A 19,099-nucleotide genomic window follows, 5' to 3' on the forward strand; every position below is an offset into this window, starting at 1 on the left:
CCGAAGAGTTTTAGGGGGAGGTTTCGCCGCCATCTTTTAGTCCTCAATTATGACGCACTTTCACTTAAAGTTTAAAAAGTCCAAAAAGCTAGAAAGTATAGTAAAATAATCCTCTTCACCTTTCCCTCTTGCACCGCTCTGCCTGCTCCTTTAAATCATAGTTCTTTCCTCAGGCAGGGATGGTTCGCAGACGCCTGGCTCTGCTCCAAGAAGTTCGGAGCAGAGACGCCGGCCAGCTGGGAGCAGCCCAGGCTTCGGGGGAGTTCAATCCTTCAGCCGCCCAAGCTCCAAGCTCAGGCGGCCCCGGAGAACTCTACCCCTACCTGAGACCTCACCCCCTCCTCTTCTCCCGAGGAGGGGGCTTCAATTTCGCCCGAACAGCTGATCGGCGCTGTTTCGGGCGAAAAAACAAACAGCTGAGCCGCGGGCAGCCCGGGAAGGCTGTCTCCGGCGCCGCGCAGCCACCGGAAGCCCGATAGTGGCAACTTTTTGTATGTCATTATTTTAAAATAAATAATAGCTTTTTTAAAAAAAAATAAAAAAAAAATGAAAGAATCATTTAAAAAAACGTACATGCTGTACAGGATATATCATCATTACACATACAAAATGCTCCTGGATCTACAGTTGCAGCTGGTAATTGATCAGTTAAATGGTTAGTTAATTTCCTATTAGTAGATGGCTTGCAAGTCTTAACACCCCCAAATCATTAAACAACACCACTGATGTTTTTGGATATTTTTTGTTGGCACCATATTATTTGGTTAAACATTAGAATTTGATTCCCAAATAATTATATTGATTTATGACATGAGTCAGATTTTATTTCACAAAGATTCCCTTGAAAGGAATCTGAGGCATCACTTCCAGCAGCAGCAACAAGAGTATCAAATCAGAAACAAGATATTTCCTACAATATAATTCAGCCTTCAACATGTGAATACACTGTCAGTGTGTGTGTCTGTGTGGTCACTCTGTATACCTGTTCTATTTTGCAAACTATGGCATGTCTGTTCTGGTTGAACTTGCCACAAAAAATCATCATGTACATTAACTTGATTTTGAGCAGGTTTTAATAATTTCTGATATCTATATCTACATAGAAACTAGTAGCTGAAAAATGGAAATAGATTCAATTTCTACACCATTTTTGTTGTCAATATATTGTTCCTCAGTATTGGAAAAATAAATTTATGATCCCAGTTACTCGATGCGCTGAAGACTTGATGTTAGTTGTTGTTTATGAATTACAATAGTAGATTTTTGAAGGAATAATTATAATGAAATGGTGTCATCCTCTGTGGGAAACAATTATGTAAAATGCTATGAACAAACGAGATGCATACATATACCACATATATATGTACAATTTCCTTTTTCTTTTTTGTATTCTATTAAATAAACATAATTTTTAAAGAAATGCTGGTAGCGTTCATTTAAGCCTTGCTGAGGTAATATAATGTGGGGATTTAATTGATCAATGGCAATTATTTTTAGGGAGGAATTGCCTGTGAACGTATCAGTTTATGAACTAGAAATAATTAAATGTAATCCTAGACTTATCTAATACTGTAAGAAATCTGAATTTGCAAGGTGTTATCAGTCTCCATTCATAAATTTACATAAAATATGACTATAGTCCAAACCTATCTAAGTGCTGACAGTTTTTATTTCAACACTTCCCTCTCACCATAGCCTCAGTAGAAATGAGATTACTTGCTTCCATTTTTAAATTAAATGTAATTAAATTTTAACTTCCTGTTGAAAATACGCATGATTTAAAATACAAAAAAAAGAAGAGAAGGATTATTTTCTGGTTGTGCAGCTGATTTTCTTTTTCTAGAACTTACTTCCTTCCAACTACTGTCAGTAAGTTGCTGCTGAAAACCAAACAGAATACCAACTGTGGGGAAATGGCTTTATCCAGGATACAAGGAAAGCTAGCATACATTTCCTACTTCTAACATGGTTTATTTGTTCCATTCTTCTCCGTTTACATTCCATAGAAATTTAAGCAGGATTTAAGCAGTGTGAACACAGCTAGAATTTAACAGTTCTTTCCTTGATAATGGCTGTATTTGTACAACACATTGATCCACAAATTAGCCAACCATATTTCAATTCAGTTAGTTGTATAGAGCCAGCCTTTAGATTTTGCTTATGAGTCTATGAGTTTTATTTTATTTTTTTTTAAAAACTGCTACATTAAATATGGATATTGCACAAACAAAACTATTAAGAATTGGGGTTACTAAACATAGGATGTATGGTTAAAGCATTAAATTGTTTCAGCCAAAAGCTTGGGTAAATGTTAAAAAGTTCCAGAAGAAGCTTCATCGTGCAAGCGACAGAACTGACATTTTTTTTTCCTGCAAAGACCAACAGCAAAGTTGGAACTAAATGAGCTGTAGCCTTTGTAGAGGTGGATGACTGAAACACAGTACAATAAAGACTGACAATTCTTCTTCGAATGAGCCTTCATTAGTACCTTGGCAGCTTGCCCATGTGTTTCCAAAAAACGTATATTTGATTCACACTTCTTTTCAGCAAGGCAAAGAGCTGATGATTACAGAAACATGCCTGCTTCTCCAGCATGCAAGCTGGAGTACAGAATGGCATATGAACTTCACAGTTTCTCCACTGAGGCAGAGAATTATTTGAAATGTTAATCTAGTTAAAATCCTTATACCGGAGACTCCTTTCCTCCTAAACTATTTTGTATTCATAATCTTTTGAACAATAATGCAAAATCCCTTGTTTTGAGATAACTGTGATTAGGAGTGAACATTGAATCCACAGAAGCCTAGGACAAGATTTTGACAATTAGACAATTAGATTAAAACTCTGTATGTGCCATAAATTTTAATTACCCATCATTAGACGAGTGGCTTTCCAGGAATATAAAACATCATTTACTGTGTCCTGTCGTTGTTTTTTCCCCTTAACTTTCAAATTAAATTCCTATTTCTGGATTTTAATGCAAATGGGTGAACCCTTTTCTAGTCTGGAAAGTACATGTTGGCCATGATGACACAACATAAGTGGGAGCTAGTTCAGCGTAGTGATTCAGCTGTTGGACAAAAAACTTAGGACACCCAGATTCAGATCCATCTTTAGTCACAGAAAGTAATTAGGACTAAACACATGCTGTAGTCTCCCAGTCCAACCCACTCACAAGGTTGTTAATGGGGAAAAATTTGAAAAGGCAGTGCTATGTACCTCATCTTGAGTTCCTGGGGGAAAAGCAGGATACAGATCTTAAGAAATAAGCATGCAACTTTTGGTGATAAAGGGATGCAGTGTATCATTAATGCTCAAGATTAGCCAAAAAGTACAAATTCTCTGCATTCATTGATTGACACATCTCCCAGTTGACCGTCCTCCTACAGTCCAAGAAACTCATTGACTGAAAGTTTATTAGTACCTTCCCTGTATAGATCAGTTTACTCAGTGGCTTCCTATTGGAAATGGCCCAATTCAGCAAAATATTCTCTGTATTTCATTGTTCTTCCTTTGTGTGAGAAGGACCTCCCTGTTCCTTATTGTCAGGCTAGCTCAAGGGATTAACCCAAACACAACTTTCTCTTGATTATGTTAGGTTACATGCGGAAATTGTCCAACACATTTTGCTTGAACTTCATTCATTCAGTCAGTCAGTCAGTCACCTATCTCACTGTGGGGCTCCTCTAGGAGGCTTACAACAATAAAAAGAAAGTGAGTGTAAGAACAGAACTAAGATAGTAGAATAAAATAAACAATAAAAAGAACACAACTAGAATACATCAATATGATAACCAAAATGGATGGATGGGAACAAGTTGTGTATGGGGTGCGGAATCTGTCATCAATCCAGCAGTGACCTTCAGTGTGGAACCCCCATTTGGATTCCAGGCCAATTGGCAGAGTTAAGTTTTTACACTCTTTCCGAAGAATAGGAGAGTGGGGGCAGATCTTACCTTAGAGGCTAAGATTATTCCAAAGAGCGGGCACTTCAGCAGAGAAGGCTCTTCTTCTGGATCCTGACAGACTTCTTTGACTGATGAGAACCAAAATAGGCCCACTCTGTCGGCACAAATAGAATGGGCTTGCCTTACCAGGACAAGGTACTTATGGACAGAATCTTGCCAAACTAAAGCTGTAACCTTGTAAGCTGATATATTCTGAGAGATTCTAGGTGTGGCTACTCTGAATCTCTTCACCCTGCCCCATCCAGTTTGGGACCATGCAGTCTTTCAATCAGAGCCTCTTTCTGGGAAAGCTTTGTGTTGCCAAAATCCCCCCCCCCACACACACACAACTTCTCTAGCTACACATTATATTGAAGGTGCCTTTGGCAGACATTTGAGATTCTGTTACAATACTCTAATGGCATTAAAGTGTATTCCAAGACTTCTGATGATTCTTGTTTCCTGACCTCATCTATTTTGAAGGGGTGACAATGCATCGTATTATGCCAAGATTGTTGAATAAGCCGTAATGAGTGCATTTGTAGATAATTCATACTGAACAATCATCACACTGAACAAAGCAAAAGCAAACAGACATTATGACTTAGATACGTCTCATGAGTATTTCAGCAGCATAGAAGTTGCATGAGCCATTTCACCTTATTTACCTAACAAGTTGCTATTGATTCCATGTGCAAAATGGAATAAAAAATATTCAAGGTAAAAATATTCCAAAGTACATTAACATCACATGGACTACAGTGAGATAATATGTGAATGAATTTGTTACTGTTGAGACAATTTTCATGAGATCAAGCTACTCTGTTCCCCATTTCATATCTTTGGAATTAAGTACAGAAATATTTATGATAGCAAAAATAGCAGAGTACTTATGCTTGTTTAGATCAGAAATACAAATACTTTAATACAAATATTTTTGTTAAAAAATCAAGCATATTTTGAGAAGTAACTTGTACATACAATATAAATGTATAAAAAACAATTAGCATTTACTATTTTCAACCAGTACAGACATATTAATGTGTGTATGTGTATGTATAAAGCAGAACTCGTATTTCTTCTCGGTGAAAACAATTATTTTTCAAAAAAGAAAAAAATACCAAATCTTTATTTGTGCATTAAAAATGCAAGCATATCTACTGTAGTTACTTCCAAATGTACTAATAACCAAAACATAATCCTATTATCTCGGTTCTAATGGAAAGCTAGAAAATATCTATGATAAACCAAACCTCGTGTGTGTGAATTCTGGATCATGACAGAGTAGAATACTAAAACTCAAGGCGCACAAAAGCCTTTTGTTTTGCCAATGTGTCACAGGAATCTTTCCCTAGAGTCCACCGCACTCTTTCTCCAAATGCTCAAGTAGCCTGAAGGCTGAACTAGCAGTCTGGGAAACTAACAAAACCTAAATGTTACTTTGATATTGCCTAACCCACAATTTCTGCTGGTAAACAATATTGAGGTAATATTGAGATTAACCAACAATAATGAAAATGGGAACTATGCAGCATGATAGTGTTGGAAATGGAAAACTTTACTGTTTTCCTCTTTCCTCTTACTTTTAAACTTAGTTCTGTGGTAACTAAGAGTTTCCCCTTTATATTTCCATAGCTTTGAACCTTACTCTACTCATGAATGTTTTCCTTGCCTTTAGCTACAAATAATTGGGATCTTGTGCCTTAAGAGCTAATCAGCATCTACAGTAGTAAGAACAACTGTTTAGATCAGACGTGTAAAACTCACATCATGTGACGTCACACGATGTATCGGAACTTTTCCCCCATTGCCGGCAATGGGGTGGGCTCAGTTTCCTCGTGACTCATCTGGCCTGCAGGCTGGCAGTTTGACACCCTGGTTTAGATGGTCCAGATATAAGCTTTAGGTTAAAGAATTCTGTACATTCATAGTAATCATTATCGTTTTTCATTTTCTGTGTTCATATGGAACATAGAAATTATGTTCCCTAGGATAAAGCAATTATCTGTATCCAAAATGAAAAACAAAACAAAGTGTACATCTAATTATTAATTTCAGGTCTTTAAGCACAGGCTAGCAAATCCCTTTGCTTATCTTTTAAAATATTTTTCAAATGAATGTTTTATATTGATATAGACATTTGGTGCAGCCCACTAGGAACATTAGCATAATCACCAAAGTTCCATTGCACAAATATATCACTTTGCTAAATAGATTATATTCATGTTAGTAATTCACAACCCAATTATTGTATTTTAGTTTTTTTAATAGTGCTGGCAGGATACAATTAAAGTGGAGGTAAATTTTGTTTCCCAATTAAATATTTTTCTCATAAGCTTTCCAACAGAAGATATGTGATAGCAAATTACAATATTCTCTATGTTGCCATCCTCAAGTAGTCAATTTTACTCTATGACAGAGGCTGATAAACATCTATTACATTTAAAGCAAACATTTAAGTGTATTTTGTAAACTAGAACATAAACTAAGGTTACAGGGACAATCCAACCTTTGCTACAATAACTGTTTTGCCTGCACCCTCAATTTCAAAACTTAAAATTCTTCGTAAAGGAAGTACTCTCTATCAGAGATACTTAACAAAATGGTGGTGGAAAAAGGCCTTAAATAAGAAAGGATTCAAATTCAAAAAACACCCCCATTTATTAGGATGTGCTGGTGAAATGTCAATTTTAAGTGACTGATGACAAATATGTAGACAACATTACTTCCTTCCAAGAAGAGGGACAAGTGATTCTATTAACAGAATTAAAACAGAAAAATACATATTGCGTAACTGTTGTTTTATCTATTGTCATCATTTTTGCTTAGGCCCAGGGCATTAAATAAAAAGCTGCATTATTGATCATTCCTGAAGCCATATAACTTAATTTCAATCACTTGGTATTTATAAACTATAAACATACTAAATATAACTATTTACATATTTTACAGAATAAAATCAGTGCAATAATACTTCCTCAATATCATCTTCTAAAGAATCCAGTGCCTTAACTGCTGGTTTATTTGCTGTGTGTTGCAGTCGTTGTCTTTGGGGTATAAAGTTCTTTTCTTCACTAAAAAAAAGATCAGTGTCATTTTTAATGTTGACCACAGTTCCTTTAGCCTGAAAACCATTGTTTGCATTAACGTCTTGTTGAAAATCATTTCTTTTAGGTGGAGTGATTGTATTGACACTGCTACCAAACAGCTGCTCCATTAAATTAGACCTTCTCTCTTTCTTAGTATCAAGACCTATATTTTCCTTAGTGAGTTCATCTAAGAAGTCTATTTTTTGATTAAGCCAGCTTGGCCTCCCTGACCCTTTTCCAAAGGAAGGTACATAACTACCAAATATCAAATCGTTGCTTGTGCATGTGATGTCTGTAGACTGCGGTTTCTGGATTTCTTCTTTGATAACCGTACTAAAGTGGTCCGGTTGTGGTAAACCATTAGATACTTTCTCTATTGTTTCTGACAATTGGCATAGTCTCTTATTTTTTTCCAATGTATAAGGTACAGTGACAGTATCTGTGGTAAGTTCTTGGGAAGCCGCCTTTATATTGTTTTGAATTTCCCTGTCGATTTCATGCATCTTGGCAAGCAGAATTTCTTTCTGTCTTTTCTCCTCTGTTCTGTCATGATTCTGTGTTCCTTTTTCTGAAATATATATTTCTGTCTCTATCTTCATTTTTCCATTTTCAAGCAAGTGACTGTTTTCTTTCTTCTTTATGTCTGATTGTTCTGTCTCCCATTCTGAAGGTTAAAATACAACAAATTTAGATCTACATGTTGATTGTATTCACATTCACACATGATTTTAGTATGACATACATGAATTGAAATAAGCCATTTTTTTCTCCTCCAATAAGGCTGAGAAGAGATTTAGAACTTTTATGCTTTCCCACAATTGTATCTTGTCATCTAGGTCAAAAAAATGCTACTGATACTATACAGTGGTTTTCAAAAGGGTGAAAACCCTGTTGAAGTAAATATGACCTAAACACGATCTATTCTTCTTACCACTCCTAAAACTAGATAAAGAAAACCCAGTTAAATACGTCAAAAACATTATTCTTGTTCATTTATTCAGTGATCCAAAACTACATCTTTGTGTGTGGCAAAAGTTCATTGGAAGAAAAATTATTGTTAAATAAAAATTAAGTATAACTGCATAATTCAACTAGTTATGATTTACAATTAGGATATACTTGATTTTTAAATAGTGCAAAGAGTAGTGTTTACATATTTAAGGACAAGAAAATATGAAAAGCTGGTTTTTGAAAAAAGGCTTTCTACAATTATCCTCATGCATGTGTACGAGGAGAATGGACTTGGATGTTAATAATTCTATTGACCATATATAAATGTACTGTAACAAAAGGGCAAAATCACCAATTTCCATGGAAAGATAGATGAGCACACACACCTATAAAGAGAATGATATACAAAGATCACTCGGTTCTTCAATTTGTGTAGTTCAGATATATGTAGCAAATTATTTAAGGGAACGTTCATGGAGTCATAGAAATCTAGTCCTTCTTGAGGTTTGACCTATTTAGAAATCTAGTCCATCGCCTACGTAGTCCAAGAAACCATCACTACAGCATCCCCGACAGATACCAGCATCCCAGCCTTTGTACAGATACCTCCAGCAAAGGAGAGTCCACACCTCCCATAATAATCCCATCACCTGTTGAACAACAATTACATTAGAAAATTCTTCTAATGTAGAAGTCTGCCCAGAATTTATTCTCTTTTACTTTAAACTCTCTGTGACTCGTCTCATTTTCAGGAACACCACAGAACAACGCTGCTCCGTTTTCTACATCAAGAGTCAAATATGTGGCCCACAAGACTCCTGAGCGCAGCCAGGACCAGATTAAAATGAAATTCAGAAATATTTAAAATCGGGACTTTATTAGTAAGGATTAAAATAGAATATACTCGATTTGACAAGATACGTACTTTGAACACTAGATTTTGTTATGAACTGAGCTAAAGAAAACTTTAGTTATTTTAAAATTTGGAAGTATAAATATTAAAAGTTAAACTTGAATATTGATTTGTTTATCAAGATTGAATGTAAAGCTAATTAAGATATATATAAGCTAAAATATATTGATAAATGTAATAAACATGTTTTTACTTAGCTGATATAATAAAAATTGTACTAGCTTAAATATGAGATAATAGACATTAAGAGAAAAAGAGGGAAAGTATTTGATGTTGAAACAAGAGAAAATTTGGTTACTAAATTTAAGATGTTTTGGAAACTAATAGAAAATAAGAATGTTATATCATATTATTAATTTGTTGATGTGAGATGGAGAGTAATAGAATATATTTAAATAGATAAGATGTGTATTCTGAATATTACACTGTGATGCATTGTGATAATGGGAACTTTGGTTACTTAAAACTTGGAAACTATAAATATTAAATGTTAAGTTAAATATTAATGGGAAATTAAAAATTGGGCAAAACTAATTAGGACATTGATTGTCCATAAAGACTGAATGTTAAAACAATAAGGATATGTATAAGCCAAAAATTATTGATAAATGTAAGAATGTTATTTTTATTTAATTCATTTAATAAGAATTGTATTAGTTTAAACAGGAGACAGTAAATACTAAGGGGAAAAGAGAGGAAAATTTAATGTAGCAGCTCGAGATTTGTACTAAAGGTATTTGTACGTCATTGTATTATCGATTAACCCAGCCGCCATGCTGCTTTTCAAATATTCAAATGTAAAATTAGAATACCAATAAAACTTTAAAAAAAAAGAGTGGAGTGGTGGGAAAATATAGGTATAGATATATCAAGTTCCTATCTGATTTTAATGTATTAATAATACACACACACACAACACACATATACATAAACACAAACTTGTGGATTCTAAGTCAATATGCAGCTCACAGGGATCTTTTTGTAGTTTCTTTTGAGTTAGACATCACTGTTCTACATGACAGCCTTTCAAATACTTGGAAACAGCTATCGTATCTCCACATGGCCTTCTCTTATATAGGCTAGATAAATTCAACAGCTTTAGCCACTCCTCTTAAGTTTCATCTTCCTAATCTCTTACCTTGCTTATTCTTCTCTATTCATTCTCCAGTTTGTCAAAGCCCTCCTAAAATCTAATGCTCAGAAATGGATGCAATATTCTTCATGAGGACCTATTTAGACCAATGATGACAACTTCTCTTCATCTTCACATTAGTTTTTTTGGTGTACTTTTGTTGATTCCATTTGCTCTTTTTTTTTCAGCTGCATTACAGTGCTGGATCATATTCAGCTTATTATCTACAGAAACCCACGTACGTTTCATATGCTATTCTTCTCAGTACAGGTTCCCATCTTTCCACCAGCATTCTAAAATCACGCATTTGATTTTTCCTATCTAAATGGTGTTTGAATTGCTTTCTGTCAGCTCTCCAAGTAGGCCAGGTCAGAAAATAGAGCAACAATTTCAGGAAAGAAATGAGAGGAATAGAGTATAGTATATAGTGGGTTGGGTAAGGTCATTCACCAGTTTGGAGTTTAGTATCATCAGTACAGAGATGGTACCCAATTATATCTTTCAAGTCCAGGTTGGCTAAGTGAGGTTGTTGAGTTCTGCCCCAATGTCTGGAAGTTGTAGAGTTTTGGTGGTGGTGGGGAATTGTCTCCGAATCAATCCTACTAAGACTGAGTAGCTGTGGATATCTAGATTGCCCAGATCTAGGGATATTGACAATAAATAAATAAATAAATAAACCTTTATTGTCAAAGTACAACATGTGTACATTGAGATTAGCTCAGCCTCCCCCAGTGCTCTCTCCCCCCAACACACAGTGACAACAAACCCTCCATCCTACCACACCATGTGAACCAACAACACCACACACCGGCCTCCCAAGTCAATTCTGCATAAGATTATGTCCCATTTAAAAGCCTAACAGCCCACGGATAAAAGCTATTTTTCAGCTATTTTTCAATCTTGACTTTGATTTCCCAATTCAAGAGTAGTGTGCAGTTTGGGGGGGGGGTGTCTTCCTGGACTCATAGCTCTTGTTTGATAAGCAGGTGGCAGGTAGCCAGAAAGGCCTTTGCCCAAGTTCATCAGATCTATCAATTGTACCTTCTTCCTATATCACGGACCCCTTCAGGTAATTATTCATGCCCTGGTCACTCCAGTATGATTTAAAATATTCTACATGGGGATATGGTAGTTTCAGCTGGTCCAGAATGCAGTGATGGACATCTCTTCGTACAGCCATATAAAATCTACATTTTGTGAGCTGCACTGGTTGCCAGTTTGCTTCTGGGTGCAATTCACGGTACTAAGCTCTACCTGGCATAGGTTCTAATTACTTCAAGGATGACCTGTCTCTCACAGTATCTGCCAGCTTCTTTCATCTCGCAGGGTTGGCATGCTACCGTTAATTAAACCAGCAGTCCTCAATCTTTCCAGATCTGTGGACTGGTGGCGGCGGCAGGAAGGGAAGAGGGGATGGTTCTGCACACATACATACCAATTGCGCAAATACAGATTCATATGCACACATGCACGCTCACCTGCGACTGCTTGTGGGGCCCAGTTCCCAACAGGCCACAGCCTGGCACCAGGGGTTGGGGACCTCTGAATTAAACAGTGCCACATAACAGGACCCTAGAAGCATTCCTTCTCTCTAGCAGTGCCTCTCCTTTGGAATGAGGTTCCCCTTGCAAGATTTGAATGGCTCCCATCTTACTGATGTTTTGAAAGGCCCTAAAGATGTGAGTCTTCACCCAAGCCTTTGGCAAGGACAATGGATGCCTCTTTCTTCCTTTTCCTTGTTTCCATCTGGGTTTGTTTTCTCTGCCATCTTTGTCTGTTTGTTTTATGTTGTTTTTGTATTTTGTAGTGCTCACTGTTTTTAAATATTTTTAACCGTTTGTAAATCATTCAGAGATGCTGAGTCAGAGAGGGCACAGAAAGAAAGAGAGAGAGAATAGAATTCTTTATTGGCCAAGTGTGATCAGACACATGAGGAATTTGTCTCCGGTGCATAAGCTCACAGTGTACATACAACAGCAAGTGTGTGTGTGTGTGTGTGTGTGTGTGTGTGTGTGAGAGAGAGAGAGAGAGAGAGAGATTATGCATATGTATGTACATATATTCATACACACACAAACACACCCTATATGTATATACATACACACACCTATACATACATACACACAGAAATATATTTCCTCTTTCCTTAATAATGCCAGAGGCTTATACAGAAACCAAACAATGAAACAAGTCTCAGTAAATTATCAAAGAAAAAAACCTGTTAGAATGCAGCATTTAGCTATGCAGTTAAAACAGTATTCACTTAAAAAGTAGTCTGCTTCTGAATCACTATCTTGAAAACATCCAGAGAACAAGCACTTATGTTTTAATTTGAGATTAGGTAACGTGGGGATCGTCTGTATTTTTTCCAAGTGAGAGTACCATAACTGCATGACATCTTATTCTTATTCGCTACACTGCCAAATCTACAGGGAGAACCATAATCAGTAGCTCTCCAGCTGTTCTTGACATACGAGTTGGGTTGTATTGCATCTAGATTCTTTGGTCCTGGCCATTTAGGTCTATGGAGACCACCATCATTACCTCATTGAGCCAAGCACTCAGAGGAGATAGCAGCATCTAACAGCCATTCATTTTAAAAACAGCTAGGGAAATCAGTCCTCATTGGTACGTGGTTAGGCAGCCACAAAGAAATCCTAGAGCTGTAGGCTTCATATTGTTGATGATATTGGCAAGCCACTTCCATACAGCTACCAAGGACACATCCAGGTAGTTACCGGGAATTGTACACAACTCAAGAGAGTTCTTATTTTTTTGCTTCAAGGCCCTCAATACAACGCTTAAGGTTTTATGTCAGTGGTTCTTAAACTGTTTGATCCAATTATCTCTTTTGCCTGTCTCTAATAATGTTAATACACCATTGTAATAACATTCACATCCATTGTTTTCACAAGTGTCTTGGCACAAGGCAGTTCCAAACTGGATCCTCAATTCACAAACAAGCAATTACAAATTGTTCCATTATCTCCAGGAAATGTACAAATTATCCCACTGGGGGTAATTACCTCCAGTTTAAGAACTACTGATCTATGTCATAGGATTCCATTTCACTGCCCCACAACAATCACAGATATAACCTTGTCCATAATATTTACTTACTACATTGTAAAAATAAGAAGTATTTTGCTTATCATCTGAGAAGAAATAACCATTATATAAGAAATATAGCTGATAATAATTGGAAGAAATTGTACATATAATATATATTACATAACAACTTTTTAATATATAAATCCTGCAAATATAAACATTTCTACTTTACCTTCTCTTAGTTTCTTGGCTCTTTCTTCCAATGCTTGGAGTTCTTGTTCATTTTTTAGTTTCTCTTCTCTTCCTTGGTTCTGTTCTTGCTTGAAATCCTCACTTTGTTCTTTCCAATCTTTAACTGGCTGTTCCTAAAAATATAAATATAGAATGAAAAGCTCTTCAAAAACCATTTGGATGAAATTAGAATGAATATTGTCATTTCATTTGCAATAACTTTCTGTTAACTAAAAATATTGGCAAATTATGATCAGCAAATTATGAGAAAAATGAAATTGTTGGGACCATTGTTTTCTTATATGTATTTCATCTGGGTTAATCCAGTTTATTAGATCCTTTTTTTAAATCAGAACTCAGAAATTCTATTTCAAATACCAGATTGGTATATTTAAAGGAGAAAATATGGCACCATAGAGAAAAACATAATCCAGTATAGACTCCTTTCCTACTTAAGGGATATGCTACTACCTGATATTCAAGATCCCTTTTAGCTCAGCCACCATCTATTCCATTCACAAAGGACTTTCAGTTCTTAAGAAAAGCTTTTCAGGGATATGAGAAGGACTCTCACTCAAAGAAGTAGATAAAAAGATGCTGCCTGCTTCCTCTACATGACTTTTAGCTGGATTCAATTCACAGAATTTTCAGATCTTAGCTATCTGAAGAAACCTGGGCAATCCTGTATTTTATCAAAAAGAGGCAGAACGTAAAGTCTCATCCAACCATTTAGCAATTCCCTTTTTTGCTAGTCAAACTGATGCGCAACCAACCAATGTCCCTATTTTAGTCCCTATTTTAGTCTCTATTTCACTAAAAAAGTTCATATAACTTAAGATTTTCAATTTGCAGTTACAGATAGTCCTTGACTTACAACCAAATTGGGACCAAAATTTCCACTGTAAATCCTTGTGGTCATAAATTGAGTCCGACCAATTTCACAACAGTTTTACAATGACTGTTAAGTGAATCACATGGTCACTAAGCAAACAACGTAGTTGTTAAGCAAATTCAGTTTCCTGAATCAGTGGTTTTTGCCCTAAAATGGCAAAAAAGATCACAAATGTGCTGGTTCTGAGCTACTGCCGGCGATGGAGGTGGTTATGGCGACGGCGTCCTCGGGCTGCTCTGGGCGGTGGAGAGGACGACCATGGCGACAGCGATTCGTTGGGTTCCGGCTGCTTGAGGTGATGGCGGCGACGGTGATGGCGATGGTGGCGTCTCCGAGGCCCATTGGCCTGTTTTACCGGCAGCAACGATATCTGCGGCAACGGTGGCGATATAGCGGACTGACAACTTATTCATTAACTTATTTATTAACTTATTTATTAACTTTCCATCTGCCTCCTTCTTTCCCCTTTAGACTGGGACGGACCTGGGCACAGGCCACAGTGGGAGAGTGGCCTGTTTTACATCGGCAGCCCCATAGAGGTGGGAGCTCTGTGGGTGCTGCCCCACCCAGGGTGGGCATTTTGGACCATCCCCGGGGGCAGACTCGCGCCCCGTTGTGAGAGGACGGGTTGTGGTGTGCCCCTGGGAGCATCCAACCAAGTGGCAGTTGGTTGGTGGATGGCCCAAATGTCCCACTCCTTTCCTTCGATCCTCCTGTTGGTTTTAATCATTGGACTGCCCTCTCTGGACTTGCTGACTGTATGCATCGATATTCCGATACGGACTTACTCGCCCTCAGGGGTGCCCCCCTCTCCTGGGTACGTCCCGCCTTCTTTTCTATCCCTAGTCTCGATGAGGGGCCCAATTGTTGGGACCCTGAGAGATGGCCGGGTAGGCCAGGGGTTCTCGATATAAATTTAATAAGAGGCCCCTGGTTAATTTTTTAGTCAAATTTTTTAGGGGGTTGGGGAGGGGGGTGGGGGGTAGTGGTTGTCTGGCGGTGGGGGGTAGCCAAACAACTGTGTTGCAGGCCAGGCCTGGGTCTGACGGCGTTCGGGGGGAGCGGGTTGTGGTTACATCTGGGGCTCATGAGCGGGTCGTGGGATTACCAATTCCCACGACGGGGAAAGGCAGCAGGCGGATAGACAGGGGGCCATATCGTTACCGGGAGGGCCGTCTCCGCTGTCTACAAGCGGTGAGGCGCTCCGACCCTCTGGTTCTTCCCCGAGGTGCCGGGAGCGAGGATGTGCAGCCTCCTGAGCTCCGGCTGGTGTACCTGAATGCCAGGTCCGTGGTTAATAAAGCTCCCCTCGTTAGGGATTTAGTTGAGGGTGAGCATGCGGACCTGGCTTGCATCACGGAGACTTGGTTGGGCCCAGAGGGTGGGGTCCCTTTGGTTGACCTCTGCCCACCAGGCTTCCGGGTGCTACATCGGCCACGAGCTCAAGGTAGGGGTGGGGGAGTGGCGGTTACCATTAGGGAGACCTTATGTCCGCGGGAGACCACCGTTCCTCAGATAGTCGGGTGTGAGTCTCTCTTTATGAGATTTGGTCCTGGGGCGCAGTTGGGCTTGCTGCTGGTGTACATTTCGCCTAGTCGCACAGCGGCAGCCCTGCCCGAGCTGCTCGATATCCTCTCGGGTTTGGTGGTTGAGTTTCCCAAACTTATAGTTTTGGGAGACTTCAATCTACCATCCCTGGGAGGTTCATCTGAGCTAGCTCGGGAGTTCATGGCTTCCATGGCGGCCATGGACCTGACGCAAGTAATTTCAGAGCCAACTCATGAGGGAGGCCACACCCTTGACCTGATTTTTTTATCTAGACGGTGGTTGGATGATCTAGGTGGGGGCTCTCCATTTATTATGCCCCTGTCATGGACCGATCATCATCTCCTGCGGCTGGTCTTCCGTTTTGCCACCCCCCGCCGTGGGGGTACGGAGCCAATTAGATGGTACCGCCCCAGACGCTTAATGGATCCTGATAGATTCCAAGCGGCGCTGGGGTCCCCACCTGCCTCCACTGCTCACAGCTCGGCTGATGCCTTAGTGGAAGCCTGGGAAAGGGCAGCCACTGAGGCACTTGACCGGGTTGTACCCTTGCGGCCCCTGACCCGGCGCAGATCCCAGCGAGCTCCATGGTTTTCTGCGGAGCTCCGGGAGATGAAGCGTCGGAAACGGGGCCTAGAGAGCTGCTGGAGGTCTAGCCGATCCGAACCCGACCGGTTGCGGTTAAGAACCTATATTAGGTCTTATCTCGCAGCGATGAGGGTGGCGAGGTGTAATTACTTCTCCACTCTCATCGCGTCCGCAGATAATCGCCCGGCCGCCTTGTTTAGGGTGACTCGCTCACTTCTTAATCAGGAGGTGAGGGAGGATCCCTTGCAGGGTCGTGCCGAGGAATTTAGTCAACATCTGTCGGATAAAATCGCTCGGATTCGGACCGGTTTGGACTCCAGCTGGGCAGAGTCAGGCGATCAGGACACGGGCGGTCTTGTCAATGTTATCTGGGAAGAGTTTGATTCTGTGACCCCTGATGAAGTGGACAGGATTATGGGGAGGCTGAGCTCCTCCACATGTTTGTTGGACCCGTGCCCTTCCTGGCTGGTTTATGCAGCTAGGGAGAGGACACGAGGCTGGCTCCAGGCGGTTATATCTGCTTCTTTGAGTGAGGGTTATTTCCCCACCGTCTTGAAGGAGGCGGTGGTGAGACCTCTCCTCAAGAAGCCTGCCCTGGACCCAGCTGTTTTGAACAACTTTCGTCCAGTCTCCAACCTTCGCTTCCTTGCGAAGGTTGTTGAGAGTGTGGTGGCGCATCAGCTCCCTCTGGTCCTGGATGAAGCGGATTATCTGGACCCCTACCAATCGGGTTTCAGGCCCGGGTACAGCACGGAGACGGCATTGGTCGCTCTGGTGAATGATCTCTGGAGGGCGCGGGATAGGGGATATTCCTCTGTCCTAGTCCTATTAGACCTCTCAGCGGCTTTCGATACCATCGACCATGGTATCTTGCTGCGGCGTCTCAGGGGATTGGGAGTGGGAGGCACAGTTCTTCAGTGGTTCTCCTCCTATCTCCTGGGACGCTCGCAGTCGGTGTTGGCAGGGGGGCAGAGATCGGCCCCTAGGTCTCTCGTTTGTGGAGTTCCTCAGGGGTCGGTTCTCTCGCCTCTCCTGTTCAACATCTATATGAAACCGCTGGGTGAGATCATTCGTGGTTTTGGAGTTGGGTATCATCAGTATGCCGATGATACCCAACTTTTCTTTTCGACCCCAAACCACCCCAGTGATGCCCTCGCCGTGATGTCCCGTTGCCTGGAGGCGGTTCGGGTCTGGATGGGGAGGAACAGACTTCAGCTCAACCCTGACAAGACTGAGTGGCTGTGCATTCCGGCATCCCGGGACATTCAAAATGTTCCATCTCTTTCTATGGGGGGTGAGCTCTTACCCCCCGTGGATAGGGCTCGCAACTTGGGAGTCCTCCTAGATTCACGGCTTACCCTGGAAGATCATATAGTGGCCGTGACTAGGGGGGCTTTCGCCCAGGTTCGCCTGGTGCGCCAGTTGCGGCCCTATCTGAACCGGGATGCCCTGTGTACGGTCACTCATGCGCTCGTGACCTCTCGCCTTGACTACTGTAATGCTCTCTACATGGGGCTTCCCTTGAAGACCACTCGGAGGCTCCAACTGGTACAGAATGCGGCCGCGAGAGTTGTCTTGGGAGTTTCCCGGTACTCCCATGTTACACCTTTGCTCCGCGAGCTGCATTGGTTACCAGTTGTCTTTCGGGTGAGGTTCAAGGTGTTGGTTACGATCTTTAAGTCCCTACATGGCATGGGTCCGGGATACCTCAGGGACCACCTGCTGCCGGCATCGATTCCCCTCCGCCCTGTGCGTTCCCACAGAGAGGGCCTCCTCAGGGTGCCGCCAGTCAGGGAATGCCGACTGGTGGCCCCCAGGGGGAGGGCCTTCTCTGTGGGCGCTCCGGCATTATGGAACCAACTGCCGGTGGAGCTCCGGATGGCACCAGACCTTCGAACTTTCCGTCGGGGCCTGAAGACCCACCTGTTTGAAATAGCTGGTCTGGCCTGATGGGGGATTATGGGTTTTTAATTGTTTTTAAATTTGTATTACTGTTTTAATTGGGCATGGGTTTAATCTTTTTTAATTTTTGTATTGTCTTTTTTATATATGCCCTGTGAACCGCCCTGAGTCCCTACCAAGGAGAAGGGCGGTATATAAATCAAATAAAACTCAAACTCAAACTCAAATTGCAATCACATGTCTGCAGGATGCTACAACTGGTCATAAATGTGAGCCAGTTGCCAAGTGCCCAAATTGTGACCATGTTATTGGAAGGGTGGTGCATTGGTCATAAGTGCAAATAGAGGTCATACGTTACTTTTTCTGAGGCCACTGTAATTTTGAACTGTTGTTAAATGAATGGTCGTAAGTCGAGGACTATTTTCACTTTAACAAAATTTTTCAATGACATGGAGAGAAGCTGGTGAGTAAACAGAAGACGGTAAAAAGGGAAATTGCAGTTTCAACTCACCAATTGGAGATGCTCATCTTCTTCTTTTTTCTCCGCTATTTCATCAGAAACGAAGTCTGGTGGCAATAGAAATTCTATCGGGGAAAAGTGTCCAGTAGTCTGTACTCCTTTTGTGTTGTGTACTTCTCTTATAGTATTTTTTTCAACAACTATAATAAATTTTGCACCAAATTTTAAATAGTTTTATTTAAATAAACAGTTTCAGGAAGTTCAAACCCGCTTGTTTTATTAGCAATATGAATGGCTTAAATGCATATCAAAAGAGAGTCCCTTAGAACAGGGCTTTTCAACCGGTGGTACGTGTACCACCTGTGGCACATTAGCACGTGGCGGGTGGTAGGCGGCCC

General features: G+C 40.4%; 1 protein-coding gene across 5 annotated transcripts in view; it reads right to left on the reverse strand.

Moving 5' to 3' along the window:
• Positions 1-4,852: 4,852 nt before the first annotated feature.
• Positions 4,853-19,099, reverse strand: part of LCA5 (lebercilin LCA5) — a 51,441-nt gene continuing 37,194 nt past the window's right edge. For 4 of the 5 annotated variants that reach the window (XM_081342420.1, XM_081342423.1, XM_081342419.1 and 1 more), the window contains 3 exons: positions 18,753-18,901; positions 13,316-13,448; positions 4,853-7,700 (listed from right to left, as the gene is read on the reverse strand). In XM_081342420.1, the coding sequence (XP_081198546.1) occupies positions 6,907-7,700; positions 13,316-13,448; positions 18,753-18,901 (1,076 nt within the window). In that variant the 3' untranslated portion in view covers positions 4,853-6,906. The remainder of the gene's footprint in view (positions 7,701-13,315; positions 13,449-18,752; positions 18,902-19,099) is intronic. The other variant, XM_081342422.1, reaches the window with a different exon arrangement.

This window comes from Vipera berus (genome assembly GCF_964194415.1).
Source record: "Vipera berus genome assembly, chromosome: 1".
NCBI lineage: Eukaryota > Metazoa > Chordata > Lepidosauria > Squamata > Viperidae > Vipera > Vipera berus.